Source organism: Muscardinus avellanarius (genome assembly GCF_963383645.1).
Source record: "Muscardinus avellanarius genome assembly, chromosome: 13".
Classification (NCBI taxonomy): Eukaryota; Metazoa; Chordata; class Mammalia; order Rodentia; family Gliridae; genus Muscardinus; species Muscardinus avellanarius.
The window spans coordinates 72,953,843-72,972,511 of NC_137799.1; the positions used below are offsets into that span (position 1 = coordinate 72,953,843).

At 42.3% G+C, this 18,669-nt stretch overlaps 1 protein-coding gene across 1 annotated transcript in view; it reads left to right on the forward strand.

The window, feature by feature from the left end:
• Positions 1–11,182: 11,182 nt before the first annotated feature.
• Positions 11,183–18,669, forward strand: part of PGM5 (phosphoglucomutase 5) — a gene marked incomplete at both ends in the record, with an annotated part of 190,040 nt that continues 182,553 nt past the window's right edge. The window contains one exon of the mRNA XM_080708609.1: positions 11,183–11,443. Coding sequence (XP_080564735.1) covers positions 11,183–11,443 — 261 coding nt within the window. The remainder of the gene's footprint in view (positions 11,444–18,669) is intronic.

Here is an 18,669-nt window from a genome sequence, read left to right on the forward strand (position 1 = left end):
TATAGTTATTTTCCTGATTTGATCTTCTAGAAATCTCTGATTTTCTGTTTTATCAGGTTCTGATGTTGTGGGGTTGTGGGCATTCATTGCCCCAGTGTTATTCCTCTTTCCCATGATTTCGGAGGTTTGTGCCTTCTCTGGGTTCTTCCCTTGGGTCACTATGACTTCACTTAAGGTGCTCTGGATCTCGAGTCTGTATTATCTCAGACCCCACTACTCCTTTACTGGGTTGTATCACAGAGTCTCTGACCCAGGGAGTCGATAGAGGCTGCTTTAAACTATGGGGGGTGCCAGGTTGCACGTTCTCCTATGGTGTGATATCTCTGCCAACCCCACTCCCTCACTGGGTCAAGTCCCAGGGGGTACAGTACTGGGATTTCTCCTCTGTGGCCCACAATTTGACTCACTGTTCTTGAGTACGCAGATGTAGCTGTACTGGACTTGGTGAATTCACTCCTGCTGCCGCTGGTGGCAATATGGCGCCGCTGCCACGCCCTCGGCCGTGAGGCTGGCGTATTTTTTCTTCTCTGGTTTTGAGTTCCACTTTGAGTTCCTGCAGCGTGTGCTGAGCTCAGCCACTGGGAGCTCTAAATGCTCTCTGCGCCGAAAGATCCCGCCTGGCTGTTCCGCAGCGGCTCACCTTGACTTGCTGTAGCCGTCCGGTGAGTTTGCCGCTGCCGCCGGCAGTATGGCGCTGCTGCCGCGTCCTTGGGCGCGTGTATCTCCTCTGTGGCTCTGAGCTCTGTTCTCAGTCCGCTTTCTCTCTGGAGCCTGGTGGGTTTTTTGTTTTTCTGGTGATGGTGTTTTCTGGCTATGAAAGGCGCTGGTTTTGTGGTAATGGAGATTGGTTGTTAGCGGGGCTCTTAAGCCCCGCTTTTCTCGGTCGCCATCTTCCCGGAAGTCCTCGCGTTTCCTTTTCTTTTCGGTTTTTTTTTTTTTTTTTTTTGGTACTAGATATTGAATTCAAGGATGTTCTACTTTGAGCTACACCCCCAGCCCTATTTTATTTTTCATTTTGAAACAGGGTCTCACTAAGTTGCTGAGACTGCCCATGAACCTGTCTCAGCCTCCCAAATACTAGGATACAGGCATGTGCATCCAGCTCCAAATTCTAGTTCCTAAGAAAAATCAGTTGAGAAACCAGGAACATAATTCCTCTTTTTTTTTTCTTCCCAGTACTGGGGATGGAACCCAGGGGCATTCTATCCCTGAGCTACACCCCCAGCCCTATTTTTTATTCTTTATTTTGAAACAGGGTCTGAGCTGCAAAGGTCCTCAAGTAAGTAGTGGCTGAGGCTGTCCTCAAACTGTGATCCTCCTGTCTCAGTTTCCCAAATTCTGGGATTACAAGCATGTGCCTCATGCCTGGTGAGGATTCCTTGTTTATAATTATCACATGCTATTTTGTGAAAGTTAAAGTTTCATAGCTAACATAGAGACCTTTCCTGGCTTGAAAAATCCATTGACTTCAAGTAGAAAGCAAGATCAGGAAACACTGACTTTGTAGAATTGAAGGTCAAGGTCGACTTTGCTGGGAATCAGGGCAGGAGCAGAAGAGAAGCTGTAGTCAGACTTTCCTGTCTGTCCATGGCCCTGTCTACTGCTAACAGTGAATGATTCCTGAAAATAAAGTAAATATTAACAAGCTTATTGATATGGTATACTTTAAAAACATTCAGTGAGTGGTGTTCTGAAATACCAAGCTTGGAAACAGAGTATGCCTTTAAACTGGCAATTTTGACATTTGCTTTTGGGTAGTACTGTTTACCTAGCCAGGAGACCCACACATTACATTATTTGAGTGCTGTTGGAGAGGACATGGGTGCTTTGTGGGTTTAAATTTTTCATTTAAAGAATGATTACCTTTAAATTTTAAATATTTGCAGTATGTTCCAATTTTAAATGACTTACTTAGCATTTATTTTGTGTTACTGTTCATTTCTTTTTATCTTATATCTGTATCAGGTAGAGATCATTTTTACATGTTAAATGGATGTATGGATTTCCTAATCTTGTCACCTATGTTAGTTCACAATAAATTGTGCGTTATTAAATATTTTTTTTTAGCAGAAATCCACTGAAACTCTGTGTGTGTGTGTGTTTTACTGGGGATTGGACCCAGGGGCATTCTAACTTCAAGCTACATTCCCAGCACAGTTTTATTTTTATTTTGAAGCAGGGTCTTACTAGGTTGATGAGAGTCTCACTACTTGCTGAGGCTGTCCTCAAACCTGTGATCCTTCTGTCTTAGCCTCCCAAGTACTGAGATTACAGGTGTGTACTACCAATGCTTGGCTTCACTGAAGAAGCTTTTTACATATTTTGTTACAGAAATATGATTTTTAATATGTTTTTATTGTGATTATTCTTTTCTAAAAATATGTAAGTAAAATGTTATGGAGATTACAGAATAACAGGGATTCTGGAATTTACAAGAATTCTAACATTCTATATCCTCATTCCCAAATTCCAATGATTAGTATCTGTCAGAAGCAAAAGGAATGATAAGTAATGAAAGAGAATAACATCTCATGTTGGGTGCCTGGTAGAGGTAATGAAGCAACGTTATTGCAGAATTCTGAGCTACTTTCACTAATGAGTAAGGAAGTCACATTTGTTAGGAGGATCATGACACACAAAGAATTTTGCTGCTGTTGGATATGAACTCCCTAGTTGATTTCAATTCCTGTAGGAAGTTAGAGAAATCAGTCCCATGAGAAATGAAAAGTGACCATCTTGCTAGGAAATAACTTTTACTTTCTGGTTTCAAAATGAAATAGCAACTGTATACAATGAATTTTTTTTTTTTTTGAAGGGGAGTAAAAGGTTTATTGGAAGCAGCAGGGAATGGGGCAAGGGTGGCTGAACACCTCCAAAGGGGCTGGAACTCTGGGTCCAGCAGCTGCCTTCAGGACAATACTTGAGAGTAGCCCAAGCTGAATTGCCTTCAGGTGCAGGCTGCTTTCTTCTGGAGTCCAGAAGGGAATAGAAAAAAGTGGCCGAACACCCCATAGGGTGGTCGGAACTCCGGGGTCCAGTAGCTGCCTTCAGGGTCACTACCCGAGTGTCGCCCGAGCCAAGTGCCCATCTGTTGCAAACTACTTTCTCCCAGAGTCCACGCGATCTGCCAGAAAAGAGGTGCAGGTCACCCCTAGGGGCCTGGTCAGCCATGATGTCCAGCAGAGGCCTTCAGGTCACTACTCGAGAGTCGCCCGAGCCACGTGCCCTCAGATGCACTCTGCCTTCTCTCAGGGCCAACACGACCTGCGAGAGAGAGAGAACAGCTCCCCAAAAGGGGAGTGGGTCCCGAGCGGGAAAGTGCCCCAACAATGAAATTTTAAAAAGTGAAGATGCTCATGAACTGGCCTTGGAAGTTGATAACCATATTCTAGCTTATGAAATTCTAACTGTTGGTATGACTTTTGCCTTAAAACAGAATTTTAGCCGGGCACGGTGGCGTGCGTTTGTAATCCCAGCAGTAATCTGGAGGCTGAGACTGGAAGACCGAGGTTTGTGGCCAGCATCAGCTACTTAGTGAGGCCGTAAGCAACTCAGTGAGACCCTGTTTCAAAACAAAGAATAATAATTAAAAAATAGGGCTGGGGGGTATAGCTCGGAGGTAGAATGCCCCTGGGTTCCATCCCCAGTACTGCAAAAAACAAAAGAGTGTTTGTGGAAAACTTCAGATTAAGAAGCAGCAAGGAGGGCACGCGGTTCCTTTATTAGCTTGAGTTAATTTTTGAATGATTGTGCTGGCATTTACCTATGCTCTGAGGGAATAAACCAAAGACTCTTAAAATATGATGAAGAAAGTTGGTCACGCACCTGGCAGGGCGCTCAGGATCTTTGGGGAAGGTGGTTTCTGATAAATGGTAAGCAGAACCTGAGTGGATCCCGATGAGCCAGAGGAAGCGAGGATGTGAACATCTGCTCACAACCCCACACTGGCCGGTCCTAATAACAGGCTATAACAGGCTTTAGATAGTATATATTTGTTAATCAGTTCCATGACAAAGATGGATATAAAATAGCTTTTAAAAAACTACTTTACATTGGAATTAAAAAATATTTATACAGAGATTATCCATATACTGGGGGAGCCCCTTCCTACAACCCAAACAAAGATCACCAAAGAAAAATTCTATGCAGGCTCAGATTGCAAATGACTAATAAATATAATTTATGTTAAGCATGGAAAGTACATTTCCTTTTTAATAAAGATCTAAATCATGTTCCTTTTCAAAGCCTTTGGAAATAGTTCAACTATTAAAAGAAGCATAGAGTTTCCTTTAGAAAGTAAACTTTTTTGTCTTATTATAAAATAAAGAACCTCAATGAGAACATTTCTAGAAGTTTTAAATAATTGGTTGCTCTATACCATTGTTATTTTTAAGTACTATAGGGGACACTGGAAAATTGATTCTTTATCCTCAAAAGATCAGTAGCCTATTAATTACCTTTAATTCAATTGGATTAAAATGAAATCTTTGTTAAGGTCTTGTCAATGAACATTAAATTTTCTTCAGAGTGCCCAGTGTACCCAGGGGTCAGGAAGCCATGCCTCCTTTGGTTTTGCCCATAAGCTTTTTATCCTGGCCTCATCATACTTATAAACAGGACTTCAATATTCTAGGTACCCTGTGGCCACCTCCAGAAACAATCTGCAGAGGCATTGGATTTTTTTTTTTCATGTGTTAGGCTGATGGATCCCTTTTCACTGTGAGTTACAGAGAATTTAAGTCAGTAAAAATTATTTTTCCGTTTTTAACAGCACAAATTCTCTAATTTTTATGTGATATCATTCTAGCTATTGTGACAAAGGTTAAACATACACTGTTCATACCTGCCCTTAAAGTCGATACTCTCTGATGTAAAGAGTTGTTATTTATTATTATTATATTATTTTTATTATTATTAAAGTAATGTTTGTTAATAATTACCATTTTGGAAATAATAGTAATAATTATAGCAACAATATTTATTTTAGTAATAGTAATGATAATTATAATCATATATATAAATATAACATAATATATAAACATAATCATCATAATTGTATCATTTATTAAAGCCCTTATTCTGTGACTGACATTGAGGAAGCAACGCTCATGCATTAACTCTATAAATATTATCATGAGCCGAGCATGTTGGCACACGCCCTGTAATCCCAGTACTTGGGAGGCTGAGACAGGAGGATCTCAGGTGCGAAGGCGGCCTCAGCAACTTAACAAGATCCTGCCTCCAACTAAAAATTAAAATAGGGCTGGCTGAGGGTGTAGCTCTGAGATAGAGCGCCTTTGGGTTCAATCTCTAGCAACACACACACACACACACACACACACACACACACACACACACACTATGATCATCAACCTTATAAGGTAAACAAAATTATGTGCATTTTGTGGATGCAGAAACTAAGCATCTGAGAGAAAGAATAGCTAAGGTGTTCAAGGCTACACAGTAGTTAATGGGAAAGAGCTGAGCCTGAGACAAGTGCACAGACATTCACACCATACACACGTGCACCTCTACGCTGCTCAGACGTTCACTTAGTTGCCTTACAGTTAAGGCACTGGAGCAGCAGCCAGTTCTAAGGGAGTCGCCGTATGCTCTTTCATTTGTTGGGAAACAGAAGCCTTAGTGGAAGGTGCTATTTTAGGAGTTATTTGAAATATATATTTGACTTCCCTACTGCAAGAAGTGTTTGGGCAGATTGAAAGGGGAACTAGGGCTTCCTTGGAGGCCTGCCCTGTGACATTTTTCCACCTGCTTTCCTGACACTTGTCCTGTACTTTTGGCATTTCTCTGCTCTTAGAGTCGGTGAGTCAGTAGCGTGTTTTTAGCATCCCCTGTGTGTGCAGAAGTGCGCTGTGACTCAGGAGGAGGGTAAGTGCCATGGGCCAACTGCTCTGGTCACCTGCCAGCCAGGAGAGCAGGGGTGGGGAGTATGGAGGAATGGAATATATAAGTTACACATGTATATTATAATTGCAAAAATTTTGTAATGAAACATACTATAATTATATATGCAACTGCATATATAGTTATATATAATTTTGTATTATATATTCTGTTCATCAATCTAATCAGTTTGTCACAAAATCACTCGAGTAATTTTTTTTTTTTTTGGTACTGGGAGTTGAGCCCAGGAGCATTCTATCTCAAAGCTACACCCCCAGCCCTATTTTTTTATTCTTTATCTTGAATCAGAGTCTCACTAAGTTGCAGAGCGCCTCACTAAGTAGTTGAGGCTGGCCATGAACCTGTGATCCTCCTGTTTCAGTCTCCCAAATGCTGAGATTACAAGTATGTGCCACCATGCCTGGCTCTTGAGTATTTTTTTAATTGGAAATTTTGTTGTTGTTTGTTGAATTCATTTCCACTGGTGCATTATAATCATACATCACCATGTTCAGGTGGATGGGGCCAACATGCAGATAGCACTTGGCCAGCTTTCCTCTAAACCCCACCCTACTTCTTCCCCTTCCCCACACATGATACTGAGGTGGCATTGATAATTTCACATAATTGCATAGCATCAGTTCAAGTGGTTTCTTCATCAAGTCTCCTCTTTCCTCCATTTTTCCTTGGACCTTATCCATCACTGCACTGAGGTTTCTTCTTCTTTATCTTGAGGTCCCTCTTGTATCCCAATTTCTCCATAGCTTCCACATATGAGAGAAAATATAAGACCCTTCATTTTCTGTGACTGGTTCATCTCACTTAGCATATTCTCAAGATCCATCCATTTGCCTGCAAATGACATAATTTTGTTCTTTATGGCTGAGTAGAATTCCATTGTGTGTATATCCCATAATTTCAGAATCTATTCATCTGTTGATGGACACCTAGGCTTGTTCCATTAATTGGGATATTTTACCTGCACATTCTGACAAGTCCCTAAATGGAGTCATGGCAGAGATTAATCTTCTAATGCACCATATATAAGAAAAAGGAAAACCAAAGAGTGATAAAGCTGGAGAGGTCGAAAGTGTTTCATGGAATATGAATGTCCTCGATCTGTTCATGAGTGTTTTGGAAAAGGACCCCATGGACAAATAAAATTTGGGAAGGTTGGTTGAAGTTAATCAGGGTTCTTTCCTCAGAGTGTCACTGAGTCTTCAGTATGCATGCTTGTGAGCCTATGAGGAGGGAGAGGAAAGAGGTGCTTCAACACCCATTTACCCTAGAATCTCATCTGTGACATGCTCATATGTCTGAGCTAGTTACTGTATTCCCTGTGTGACAACGGCTGCTAATGCCAGCTTGAGGGCAAGAGAATCCCTAGGGCAAGGAAGGCTGTGTCAGGGGCTCCTGTTTCATGCCAAGAATTCTCAGTAAGATGCCTTTTTCTAGTGGCTCAGAGAAGGCTGAAAGGCATCTCTAGGCCAACAGGGCTTCCCTTCATTGTGATCCATGCTCTAGGAGTGCAAAGGAGGAACAGCCCCTGAGAATCCTCAGGACAGATTTATCCCTGATCTAGTTCACTGAGAACTTGGGTGGAGGCATCACCAGCCTGATTTTTATCCCTTAAGCAAAACAGAAATCTTAAGTTTACATTGGGAAATACCAGCTTAAAAAAAGTTAAGCTGATGTCCTCTCTTTAGGACCTCTCAAAACTTTTAACATGAAAATATGCATTGTGAACCTTGAAAAAATGGATAGAGTGCAGGACGTCAAAGTTAGCTGGCCACAAAACTCTTGCTTTACAGCATTTAGGAGGCACTAGTGTTCTAAGGAAAACCCTTAGGAAACACTGTACTAATCCAGCCTTCTCACTTTACCAGTAAGCAAGTAAGGCGAGGCATTTCTTACCTGGGGAGTCCTGTCAGTTTCCTTTCTCCATCCTTGTGACAAATTCATGGAATCAACTTAATCCAATGTGAGACAGCTTTGAAGAGATTTCTGTAGTGGACTGCCGGAGCCTGCCGGCAAGAGTACGGGTTCTGAAGTGAGGCGTGAGGATGAAGTTTTTAACCCTAACATGGGGGAGCCGCCGGCCTACTATCTCTACCGGTCGACCCCTGTTCGTGGGTCAATATTTCCTACGGGTCGACGACTATGCCTGGGTCAGTATTCTCTATCGCGTGGACACTCCTGGCCAACGCAGCTAGCTTCTGGGTCAATCTCGTCTTTATCGCGCCGACGCTGACTTTGTTTTTCCAGAGGTATTTATACACAGCTATAGGTCAATCAACATTCTCCTGCTATCACCACCGGAATACAATACAGACCAATACAAAACACACACATTACAGATAGGTCAATCAGTACCCTTGTGTCATCACCACCTGATCCTCTCTCAGACCTCTTTGAACTTTCCATAACCCCAAACCTCGTTGACTCTGGGCGAAGGACAATCAGCTGAGTCAGAGACACCCATCTAGGGGAAGGCCTTAATGGCTCCCAACAGTGGACAAACTCTTTTTATATATTTCAAGGGAAAGTCACCCCATATATTTTAAGTTTATATAACCACAATCTACAGATGAAGTCAACAACTTCTATGGAACATCACCTATGCCTAAAGATTCAAAGGCACTGGAGTGGTCTACAATGATACAAGCTGTAATAATTGTTGCTATGCAAGAGATTAATAATAATAAAAATGTAAATTTAATGGGAGTAATATGAACCACTCACATTTGTTGAATGCCTTTCTATTTGCTAGGTACCATATAAGTACTTGAATCCTCCAAAGTGTATGAGGCAGTCATCACCATGACGTCAAACACGATGGTGATCAAGGTGGTCATATCTCTATGTGATGGTGAGGAGACATCCTTAGAGGTGCTGAACTTTGTACTTGGCACTAAGCTGAGACCCTCTCACACACCAATATAAAGTTAGGAATTTTACAGGGATGGACTCTAGGGGCCAAAGGAAAGAGTAGACGACAGCAAACAACTCTTGGATTGTTCTTTAAAAATTGTTTGCAAATTATAATTTAATATATTTATTGTATAAAATCTGATGTCATGATACATGTATGCAATGTGGGATGATTAAATCAAGATAACTAACATGTCTACTACCTCAAGTGTGTATTTTTTATGTCAAGAACATTTGAAATTTACTTTCTTGGCAATTTTGAAATATTACTACTAACTATAATCACATTTTTCCTTCCTTCCTCCCTCCCTTTTTTTCTTTCTGTCTGGTAATAGGAATTGAACTCAGAGGCATTTTACCTCCAAGTCACACTCCAGCCATATTTTATTTTTTTATTTTGAAACAGGGTCTAAGTTGCTGAAGGTCTTGCTAAGTTTCTGAGGCTGTCCTCAAACCTGAGATCATCCTCTCTTAGCCTCTCAGGCACTGGGATTACAGGCATGCACCACCACACCCAGCTAAGGTCACAGTTTTATAGACTAGTTTATCTATCATCCATCTATCTATCTATCTATCTATCTATCTATCTATCTATCTAATCTCCATCCCTCCTAACTGAAGTTTGTACACTTTGATCAACATCTCCTTATAATCCCTCACCTAAAAAACCACATTCTTTCTATGAGAATGGCAAAATAAATAAAGTCCTAGCAGGTTTCAGTTGATGACTACTGCTTTCCCCATCACATTTCAGAATTAATAATAAGAGGGGTAGTACAAGAATTTGGCCCAACCACAGGTGCCATATTGGCTTCTTCCTTGAAAACACTCTGTCTCTGTCATCTCTCTGTCTCTCTGTCTGTCTCTCTCTCTCTCCTCTCTCATCTGTAAAATGGCCCCGGCAGGGAGGGTGGGGGTTATGAATACCATTCATACTTCTTTTCATTGTTTTCAGCCTCCCAAACACCAGATGCAAAGCTTTTATTATGGGTATGAGGAATAGGAGTTACTGCTCACAGTCATCTTACTATGACTAAACATTTTATCATTTAACATTGAACCAGTCGATTGTACTCCCAGGAAGTGGACAATATTTTTTAAAAGAAAAGATGCAGGAGATTTCAAAACAGTCACTTTAGTGAGTGCAAAAATGTCTTAGGGGCAATAGGAGAGAAAAGCAAAAATTAGAATAGTTCCTTCTCTCCTTGGGTTTCTCTCTTCATTGCTATTTTCAGTGGAGAACTTTTTGGTTTCAGATTTTAAATAAGTTTTATGAAGAGAAGGGAGAAAAAAAATCTCTGCAGAATTACAGGATGCATATGGACCTCACATAGAACCAACATAGTACCTGGTACCCGTTCTTGTTTAACTTGGCTGCGCCCATTCATTCCTGGTAGGACATTAAAAAAAAAAAAACACATTAAAAAGGGCGTTAGTCTCTTCCTATTGAAAACCATTAATCAGGGAAAAGGTTTAAGAGTGTGGAAAGATACAGTATGAGACAAGCAGGGATGGGGTAGGGAGAGGGAGAAGGCAAGAAGAATGAGAGTATATGTCTGTACTGCTACTGTTGCAACCACCACAACAAACAAATAAACAAAGAAAGAAAAAGTTTCCATAGTGCCAAGTGCCCTGAGAGGCTGAGGAGCCTGGAAGGCTGTGGCCGCCCTCCTGGATGAGAGGCTGACAGTGTGATTCCTTGCAACAAATGGCCCGGGTGGATGTGTGTGTCCACACAGACACACACGCAGCGCTTAGCCTCCGATTTCACCGCTGGCAGAAGATAACAATTCTCAGCTCGCCTTTCCAGGGTTATTTTTGGCGAGGGCTGTTCGCTGATGGCAAAGGCTCCAGCCCCCTTCCACTTCTCCCCGGCCTTGTTACAGAGAGAAACTTGTGAGCGCATTGGCTCGCGGGGCTGCTGGGAGAGGGGGCTGTGCGCTCGACGGTGAGGGGCCGGAGTGCGCGGGGTCCCCAGGCTGCTCGGACTCTCGCCCAGGCTCTTTGCCCGTGGAGGGCGCGCCTTGGGGAGAAGAGATTGCGGGGCGGTCGGAGCCAGGCGCAGCAAGGGGCGCTGTGGGGTCGGGCTAGCCGGCACCGGAACCCGGCTCTTGGGACTCCAGAAGTGGACCAGAGGGGAAAGAGAGAGAGAGGGCAGCTCTTGGACGACCCGCTGCAAAGTTGGGCGGGTGCAAACTTTATCTGAAGTCCCGCTGCTGGGCGGCGAGGGGACTCCAGGAGAGGAGGAGCTGTCGGTGCAGGGGAGGGCCGGGGCGGGCGGGCGGGCGGAGTCCAGGCGCAGGCCAGGCCGGTGGGGAGCCGGGCGGGCTGCAGATTCCCTGCGGCCATGGAGGGGAGCCCCATCCCGGTGCTGACGGTGCCCACCGCGCCCTACGAGGACCAGCGGCCGGCCGGCGGCGGGGGGCTGCGGCGGCCCACCGGCCTCTTCGAGGGCCAGCGCAACTACCTGCCCAACTTCATCCAGAGCGTGCTGTCGTCCATCGACCTGCGCGACCGGCAGGGCTGCACCATGGTGGTGGGCAGCGACGGCAGGTACTTCAGCAGGACGGCCACGGAGATTGTGGTGCAGATGGCGGCGGCCAACGGGGTGAGTGACCGGACGCCCCGCGCCCCCTCCTTGCAAAAGGCCCCCACGGCCTGGGAGCCCCTGGCGCGAGTCCCACCCTCTCTCTCTCCAGCCTCCGCCACCCCGGGGCGCCCCGGTGCCAGTGGGCTGAGGGCTAAACCCATTGCTATGAAAAGCCGGGTGGGGGGGTGTCTCACTTTCCTCTGAGCCTCCGGGGCATCCTGAACCCGCCGAGCTGCCCTAAACACTTCCTCCCTTTTGCCCACCTCCGGCACCTGCTCATTTTTCTTTTGGAACCCTCTCCCTTATCCCTTTCCATCCCACTGCAGCTCTGGGTCTTAAATATTGCCCCAACCTTGTTCACCACCCACCCACCCTCCCTACGGGAGGCTCCCACCATCATCTCCCCCCACCCCGCTCTTTCAAAACCATCCTCTTCCTCCCTAAGTCTTGGCTCTGCCAAATTAAGTTTAATCGATGGTGCTATTGCACACACACACACACACACACACACACACACACACACACACACACAGTGTTGAACCCTGATGTATTTGGCAAAAGTGAACTTGAAGGGTTTTAAACTCAGGGTTTATTTAATAATTACCTTGGGGCAGGGATGGGGTGGAACAGTTTGATGATGCGTGCTATTCAGGGTGGGCTCTTAGTTCCAAGGAGGAGGAGGACGGGGAGGAGGGGGAGGAGGGGGAAGAGGAGGAGGAGGAGGAGGAGGAGGAGGAGGCGGCTCTATATGGCCTGAGGGGAGATCTGTAGTAGCTTTCTTAAAGAGATTCCCAGCTTTTCTCCAAGGGCTTTGCATCTGACAATTGGTTCCTCCTGTCTTCAGTTTTGACTCCTCTTTTTCTCTCCCTTCTCCCTTGACCCTGTAGTTTTTGACAGTCAAATCCTCAGACCTGGGGTTTTCTCCTTCTGCCCCTTCCTCACTATCCCACACCTTTTGACATATCCGCAAGCTCTGATCTCCTTCCTCAACACAGCAGCAAGCATCTCCAGGATGACTATTTAACTTCAGGGGTCTCTGAGCTATGTGTGGAAAACACTGCCTAAAAAAGGAATTTCAGCTTTGTCAATAGGACCAGACCCACAACCACAGAACTTTGCTCTGAGTGAAATCTCTTTGGAAGATGCAAAGATGAGGTGAACGTCCTTAAAAGTGAAACTGAATAATTACCTGTCGTTCAGATTCTCTCCCTCCTCCCCAGCCATTTTCTTTTCTTATTTTCCAAGTTTTTCATCTTTAAGATTTTCCAGACTCCATATTTGCCTACTCTAATTTTCCTCTCTCAGTATTTCAGGAATAGGGAAAGATTAAAAAAACAAAACAGAATTGCCAGGTGTGGTAGCACATACCTGTAATCCCGGTATTTGGGAGGCTGAGACAAGAGGATTTCAAGTCCCAGGCTAGCCTCAGCAACTTCTTAGTGAAGTCCCTAATGAAACCCTGCCTCAAAAAAAAAAAAAAAAAAAAATATATATATATATATATATATATATATATATATATGGCTGGGGATGTAACTCAGAGGTAGAATGCCTGAGGGCTCAATCCCCAGTACCAAAACAAACCCCAAGAAAACAAAACTAAAAGTATTGGGAGAAACAGGGCCAGTGGTGTTGGGTGGGTGGTGGGATTGTGATTTCCGAGTTCAGCGGGTGCTGGTGCTGCAGATACAGGGCTCATGTTGGTTCCTGGCTCTTCACTGGGATTGACGAAAGGTCGCTAGCCAGGAAGTCAAGGAGAGGTTGACAAATGATCTTTCACTTTGATTTGACAAAGCTGTTCTTGTGGAATGATGGAGAAAAATGATCCTTGGGAGAGTTATGACAGCGTACATGATCCTTCCTGGGCTGGTTCTTCCAGGGAATGAGAGAAACACAGCCTGTCCAATATTTATTATGGGTCAGGATGTTTTGGAAGCTGGAGTTATTGATCTGCATAGGCAAATTATTACTGTGCTTTATTTCTTGGCCCGCTTCGCCACAAGGACTCTACTCCCTTGCATTAATGGCTCTTCTCTCATAAACACATTTCTTAATTTAAAAGTAGAGTCCATTTTAGGAGATAGTTAGCATATGTTAATATATGCTTAAAATTTATCTTGCCCTTGTTACAAAAAGCAGATGGGCAAATTAAATTTCAGATAGCTTGAGGCCAGCGCGGGGCAACCTAGTTAAGACCCTATTTCAAAATAAAAAATACAAAGGGCTGGGGATGTAGCTCAGAGGTAGAACGCCCTGGGTTCAATCCCTAGTACCATTACCAAAAAGAAAAAGAAAAAGAAAAATCAACTTTTAAATTATCTGAAAGTACTATTTTTTTTTTTTTTGGTACTGGGGTACTGGAGGTGGAACCCAGGGGCTTTTCTACCTCTGGGCTATGCTCCCAGACCTATTTTATATTTTACTTGGAAACAGGGTCTCACTAAGTTGCTGAGAGCCTCACTAAGTAGCTGAGGCTGGCTTCGAACCTGTGCGATCCTCCTGTTTCAGCCTCCCAAGCGCGGGGATTACAAGTGTGCACTACCACGCCCGGCTTGAAAGTACTACGTCTAAAAGGGGTGGTTTGGTTTAAAGAAATGAAGGACCTTAGAATTTCAAGCAGTCACCTTGAATCAGTCTTTTCCTCATTTTGTCCACGTTCTCAGGGGCTTTGCTGAAGTGAGCAGTCAAAGGGTTGGTTTCAGGGGAAATGTGTTCTAGAAGGACTGGGACATTATAAGCAAAATTGGTCTCGCATGATAGAAACTTGAAGGCAAGTACTTGTCTCCTGACTGAGCATGCTGAATTATTCTTAGAAATGATGAGCCCTGATTCCAAACACTTGGGCCTTTTTGATTTCCTAGTGAACACTCATAAACAGGTGAAAATAATGGAAACCTAGAATTTATTCTCTTTGAATTGGCAATCAGACTGAGTGAGCTTTATTCTATCTGAATTTTTTGGGATTTTATTGAAAAGTTCATTTTATAAAGAATTTTTCTACAAAAAATGTACTTGGTCATTGCTAATATAATTGCTGAAGGGAAACAAGTATGAAATTTCTAAATAATAAACAGTACTAATATTGAATGTATCATAAAGTTTGAAATATACATATTTCAAACATGTTTCTATATTACCTGGGACTTAAAATTCTTATTACAAAATTATGAAATTTTCAAACTTTGAGAAAAGTAGAGAGACAAAATTAGTGACATCCATAGGCCCATAACCTAGATTGCCAGTTTTCACAACATTTTTGTCATTTTTTTTTACTTAAGTATTTTTATTCTTCATTATGGATCTCTAAAAAGACATTTTTCTGTATATTTATAATATCATCCCAAACAAAATAAAATTATTTCTTTGTATCATTTATTGTTCTGAAATATTTTCTTTTTTTTTCTCTTTTTTTCTTTTTTGGTGGTACCGGGGTTCCTGGAAGCCCTTCTACCTCCGGGCTACACTCCCAGACCTATTTTTACATTTTTATTTGGAAACAGGGTCTCCTAAGCCAGCGCGCGGGGCTGGCTTCGAACCTGCGCAATCCTCCTGTCTCTGCCTCCCAAGCGCGGGGATTACAAGCGTGCGCCACCACGCCCGGCATTGAAATATTTTCAATGAGTTGTTCAAACTAGTTTCTACAATCAAGAAATATGCCTTGCATTTGGTTATCATAAGACTTTTAACATAGAAAGTACCACCTACTTATTTAACCTACTTATTTATTTATTCATATTCACTATTTATTGAAATTGATTTGTTTAAGAACCAGATCAGTTGTCCTGTAGAATGTTCCCTCTTTTGTCATTTTCAGATTGCTCTTTACGATGTTAGTGAAATTTTACTTTCTTTCCTGTTTTTCTTGTTAACTTGATATTAGTTCCAAAGACTTGCTAGTCCATTTGGCCACCATAACAGAATATCACAAAGTATATATCAACACAAGCATTAATTTTGCACAGTTCTAGAGGCTGGGAGGTTCAAGGTCAAGGTGTCTTGTGGGCATTTTGGTATCTGATGAGAGCCCATTTGCTGGTTCATAGAATAGTGCCTTCTGCTGTGTCCTCAGGTGGTAGTTATCTTCCTGGGGTCTCTTTTATAAGGGCACTAATTTCAATCATGAGGATGACCTAATCACCCCTAAAGATCTTACCTCCCAATACTATCACCTTGCACTTATTTCAATCATGAGGATGACCTAATCACCCCTAAAGATCTTACCTCCCAATACTATCACCTTGGGGATAGGATTTCAGCATGGGAATTTTGAAAAGATACCGGCATTCTGCCCGTTGCAAGGCTTAATTAGATTCAGGTTTAATTTTTTTTTTTTTTTTTTTGGTGGTACTGGGGTTCCTGGAAGCCCTTCTACCTCCGGGCTACACTCCCAGACCTATTTTTTTTTTACATTTTTATTTGGAAACAGGGTCACCTAAGCCAGCGCGCGCGGCTGGCTTCGAACCTGTGCGATCCTCCTGTCTCTGCCTCCCAAGCGCGGGGATTACAAGCGTGCGCCACCACGCCCGGCGGGTTTAATTTTTTTTAAGCAAGAACATTTTATAGATAATGGCATGTATTTATGCTGCATCTCACTAGGAAACATGATCTCTGGTTGTTCTAGCATTATTGGTGCTGAGATGGTTGGAGACTTATGGTGGTCACTGCTTATAAACTCCATTATTTTCCTCTCGAGTCCAGCTAGTAGACTGTGGAGTGAACTTTATACCATGTGCCTATTTAGTTCCCAACCAACCTTTACCCAATTGTTTTAGTATTTATTAATGATGATTTCTCTCTTTTTTTTTCTTTTTTTTTAAGCAGTAGGGATTGAATCCAGGGACATGCAACCTCCAAGATAAACCCCCAGTTATTTTTATTTTTTGAAACAGAGTCTTGCTAAGTTGCTGAAGCTGGCCTCAAACTTACAATATTCCTGTCTCAGTCTCCCAAGTATTAGGATTACAGGCATGTATAATCAAACCTAGCTAATGATGATTTCTCGAGTTGATTATTTCATTATGAGCTTCAAATGATGATTTTCCAATTTTCTAATTCTATTAGCTACCATTTTCTCATAAACTGGACATTTTCTTCACAACTGCTGGACTATTTAGTTATCCTGACAAGAATTTGATGAAATAGCTATGTCCATAAAGGAATTTTATGATGAATAAACTTTGTCTTGTTATTTTCACCTTTTCACATGTCAGCGTGGATGCTTGGATTGTTATGCTTTCAATTTCAAAGGCTTAGCAAATAAATAATTTTTACTTATATATTTGGTAGTTTTTATGTTGCTCTGTTAACTGATCTAAAAATTCCCAGAAGAATTTTAATTCCCCTTTAAAGATACAAATTATGTCATATTTTATAGAGTAAAAGAAAAATAACTTTTGTGTGTAAATAATTAATAGTATCATTTAGATGAAATACAATAAGGTTAATTTGTAGCCAATTGGTTTTTGACTTTTGCATTCTATTTCCATCTGCTCTTCAGTGGTCTAGATCCTCTCTGTATCCATTTATTCTAATCTCTTAAAGGGGTTAAGAGCCAAATGCAAGACAAAGGCTCCAGGAATGAATTTGTCCTGTTGTTGTTGTTGTTGTTGTTGTTGTTGTTGTTGTTGTTGTTGTTGTGAGTCCGCTGCAGCTAAGAGCAATCTCTCATTTTCTCCTCTGTTCGAATCTTCTTTGCTGGGCCAGTGATAGCACTGTGTCTGCCTCAAGATGTCTCTGACTTTTTCTAAAGTCTTCTGTCTTAGGAGATGATGTTCTATAACATTATTGTCCAATAGGACATTCATTCTCTGATGATGGAAATGTTCTGTAATCTGTACTGTCCTACCACAAGCCACATACTACTCTGAATACTTGAAATGTACCTATGTGACTGAAGAAGTGGATTTTTATTTAACTTTAATGATAAAATAGAAGCTTAAGTAGCCACAGTGATTGGTAACTACTATACTGGACAGCACAGCTTTATAACTTAGCATTTAAAACTTGTTTTGAAACATGGAGTTGTATTGTTATAACCAAAAGGACCCATAGGGTATGTAAGTGTAGACCAATAGATACTACCAACACACATCTGGCACATTCTTCACATTCAGATTTCTTTATGGGGCAACCACATCCTCATTCTTGAAGCTATAACACGTATGATAAAAAATAGTTTATACCAGCAGCCAGATGGATGGCCTTTTCTTTCTTGATCTGTCATACAAGTTGGAGGGCAGTTGCTTTAACCTCTTGACATACTTAGAAACCACTTGCTTCTTCACCTATAAGTTTGCTATGACAGCATCACTGAATTATTCTGGGAATCAAATGAAACACTACTGTGTAAAGCTCAAGCATTTTGTAACATCTATATAACACAATAGCACTTTGTAACATCGATGGTACTTCGTAACATCTATAGCACTAACAATGATAAAAGACATAAACTGTTTTTATCAACTGAATACATCTCAGATACTTATGATTTGACTGTATCCATTGAACAAACCTGTAGAGTAACGCTGGTGAAATGACCATTAGTTCTGTTAGAAGTTTTTTGTTTTGGTGTTTTTTTTTGGTGGTGGTACTGGGGTTTCTGGAAACCCTTCTACCTCCGAGCTACACTCCCAAACACCTATTTTTTATATTTTATTTGGAAACAGGGTCTCTTAAGCCAAAGAGGTTGGCTTCAAACCTGTGCGATCCTCCTGTCTCCGCCTCCCAAGCGCAGGGATTACAAGTGTGCGCCACCACGCCCAGCTGTTACAAGCTTTTTTTAAAAAAAAATCTCTACTGAAAGTTTTAGCCAAAGAAAAACCCATTTGCTTAAGAGCTATGCACTGTAATGGTTACATGATAATTAGCAATGATAATCATGGTAGATGGTATAGCTGACATATTTTAAGAACTTGTCAATATCAGCAAACTTCTCAAAGCGGAAGCTGGACTGCTGTGGTAGGAGTAAGACTGGGCCAGAGGGGACTTGGGAATGTCCTCCAAACAGATGCTTGCACAGGTCGCATTTGATTCCAATTGACAATAAAGAGCTGGTTGCTCCAAAGAATGGGAGTACTCTTTGTCCAGCATTTGCTAGAGCTATTGTGGCAATAAATCTTGGTCATAGATATGGCTCACAGATCCAGAAGTTTAACCAAAGTAAGATGTGGTGGTGGGTGGGAAGATGGGAGGGCAGAAAGAGGAAGCAAGAGAGGGAAACCTGCGCTTCAATACCTAGGTCTTCC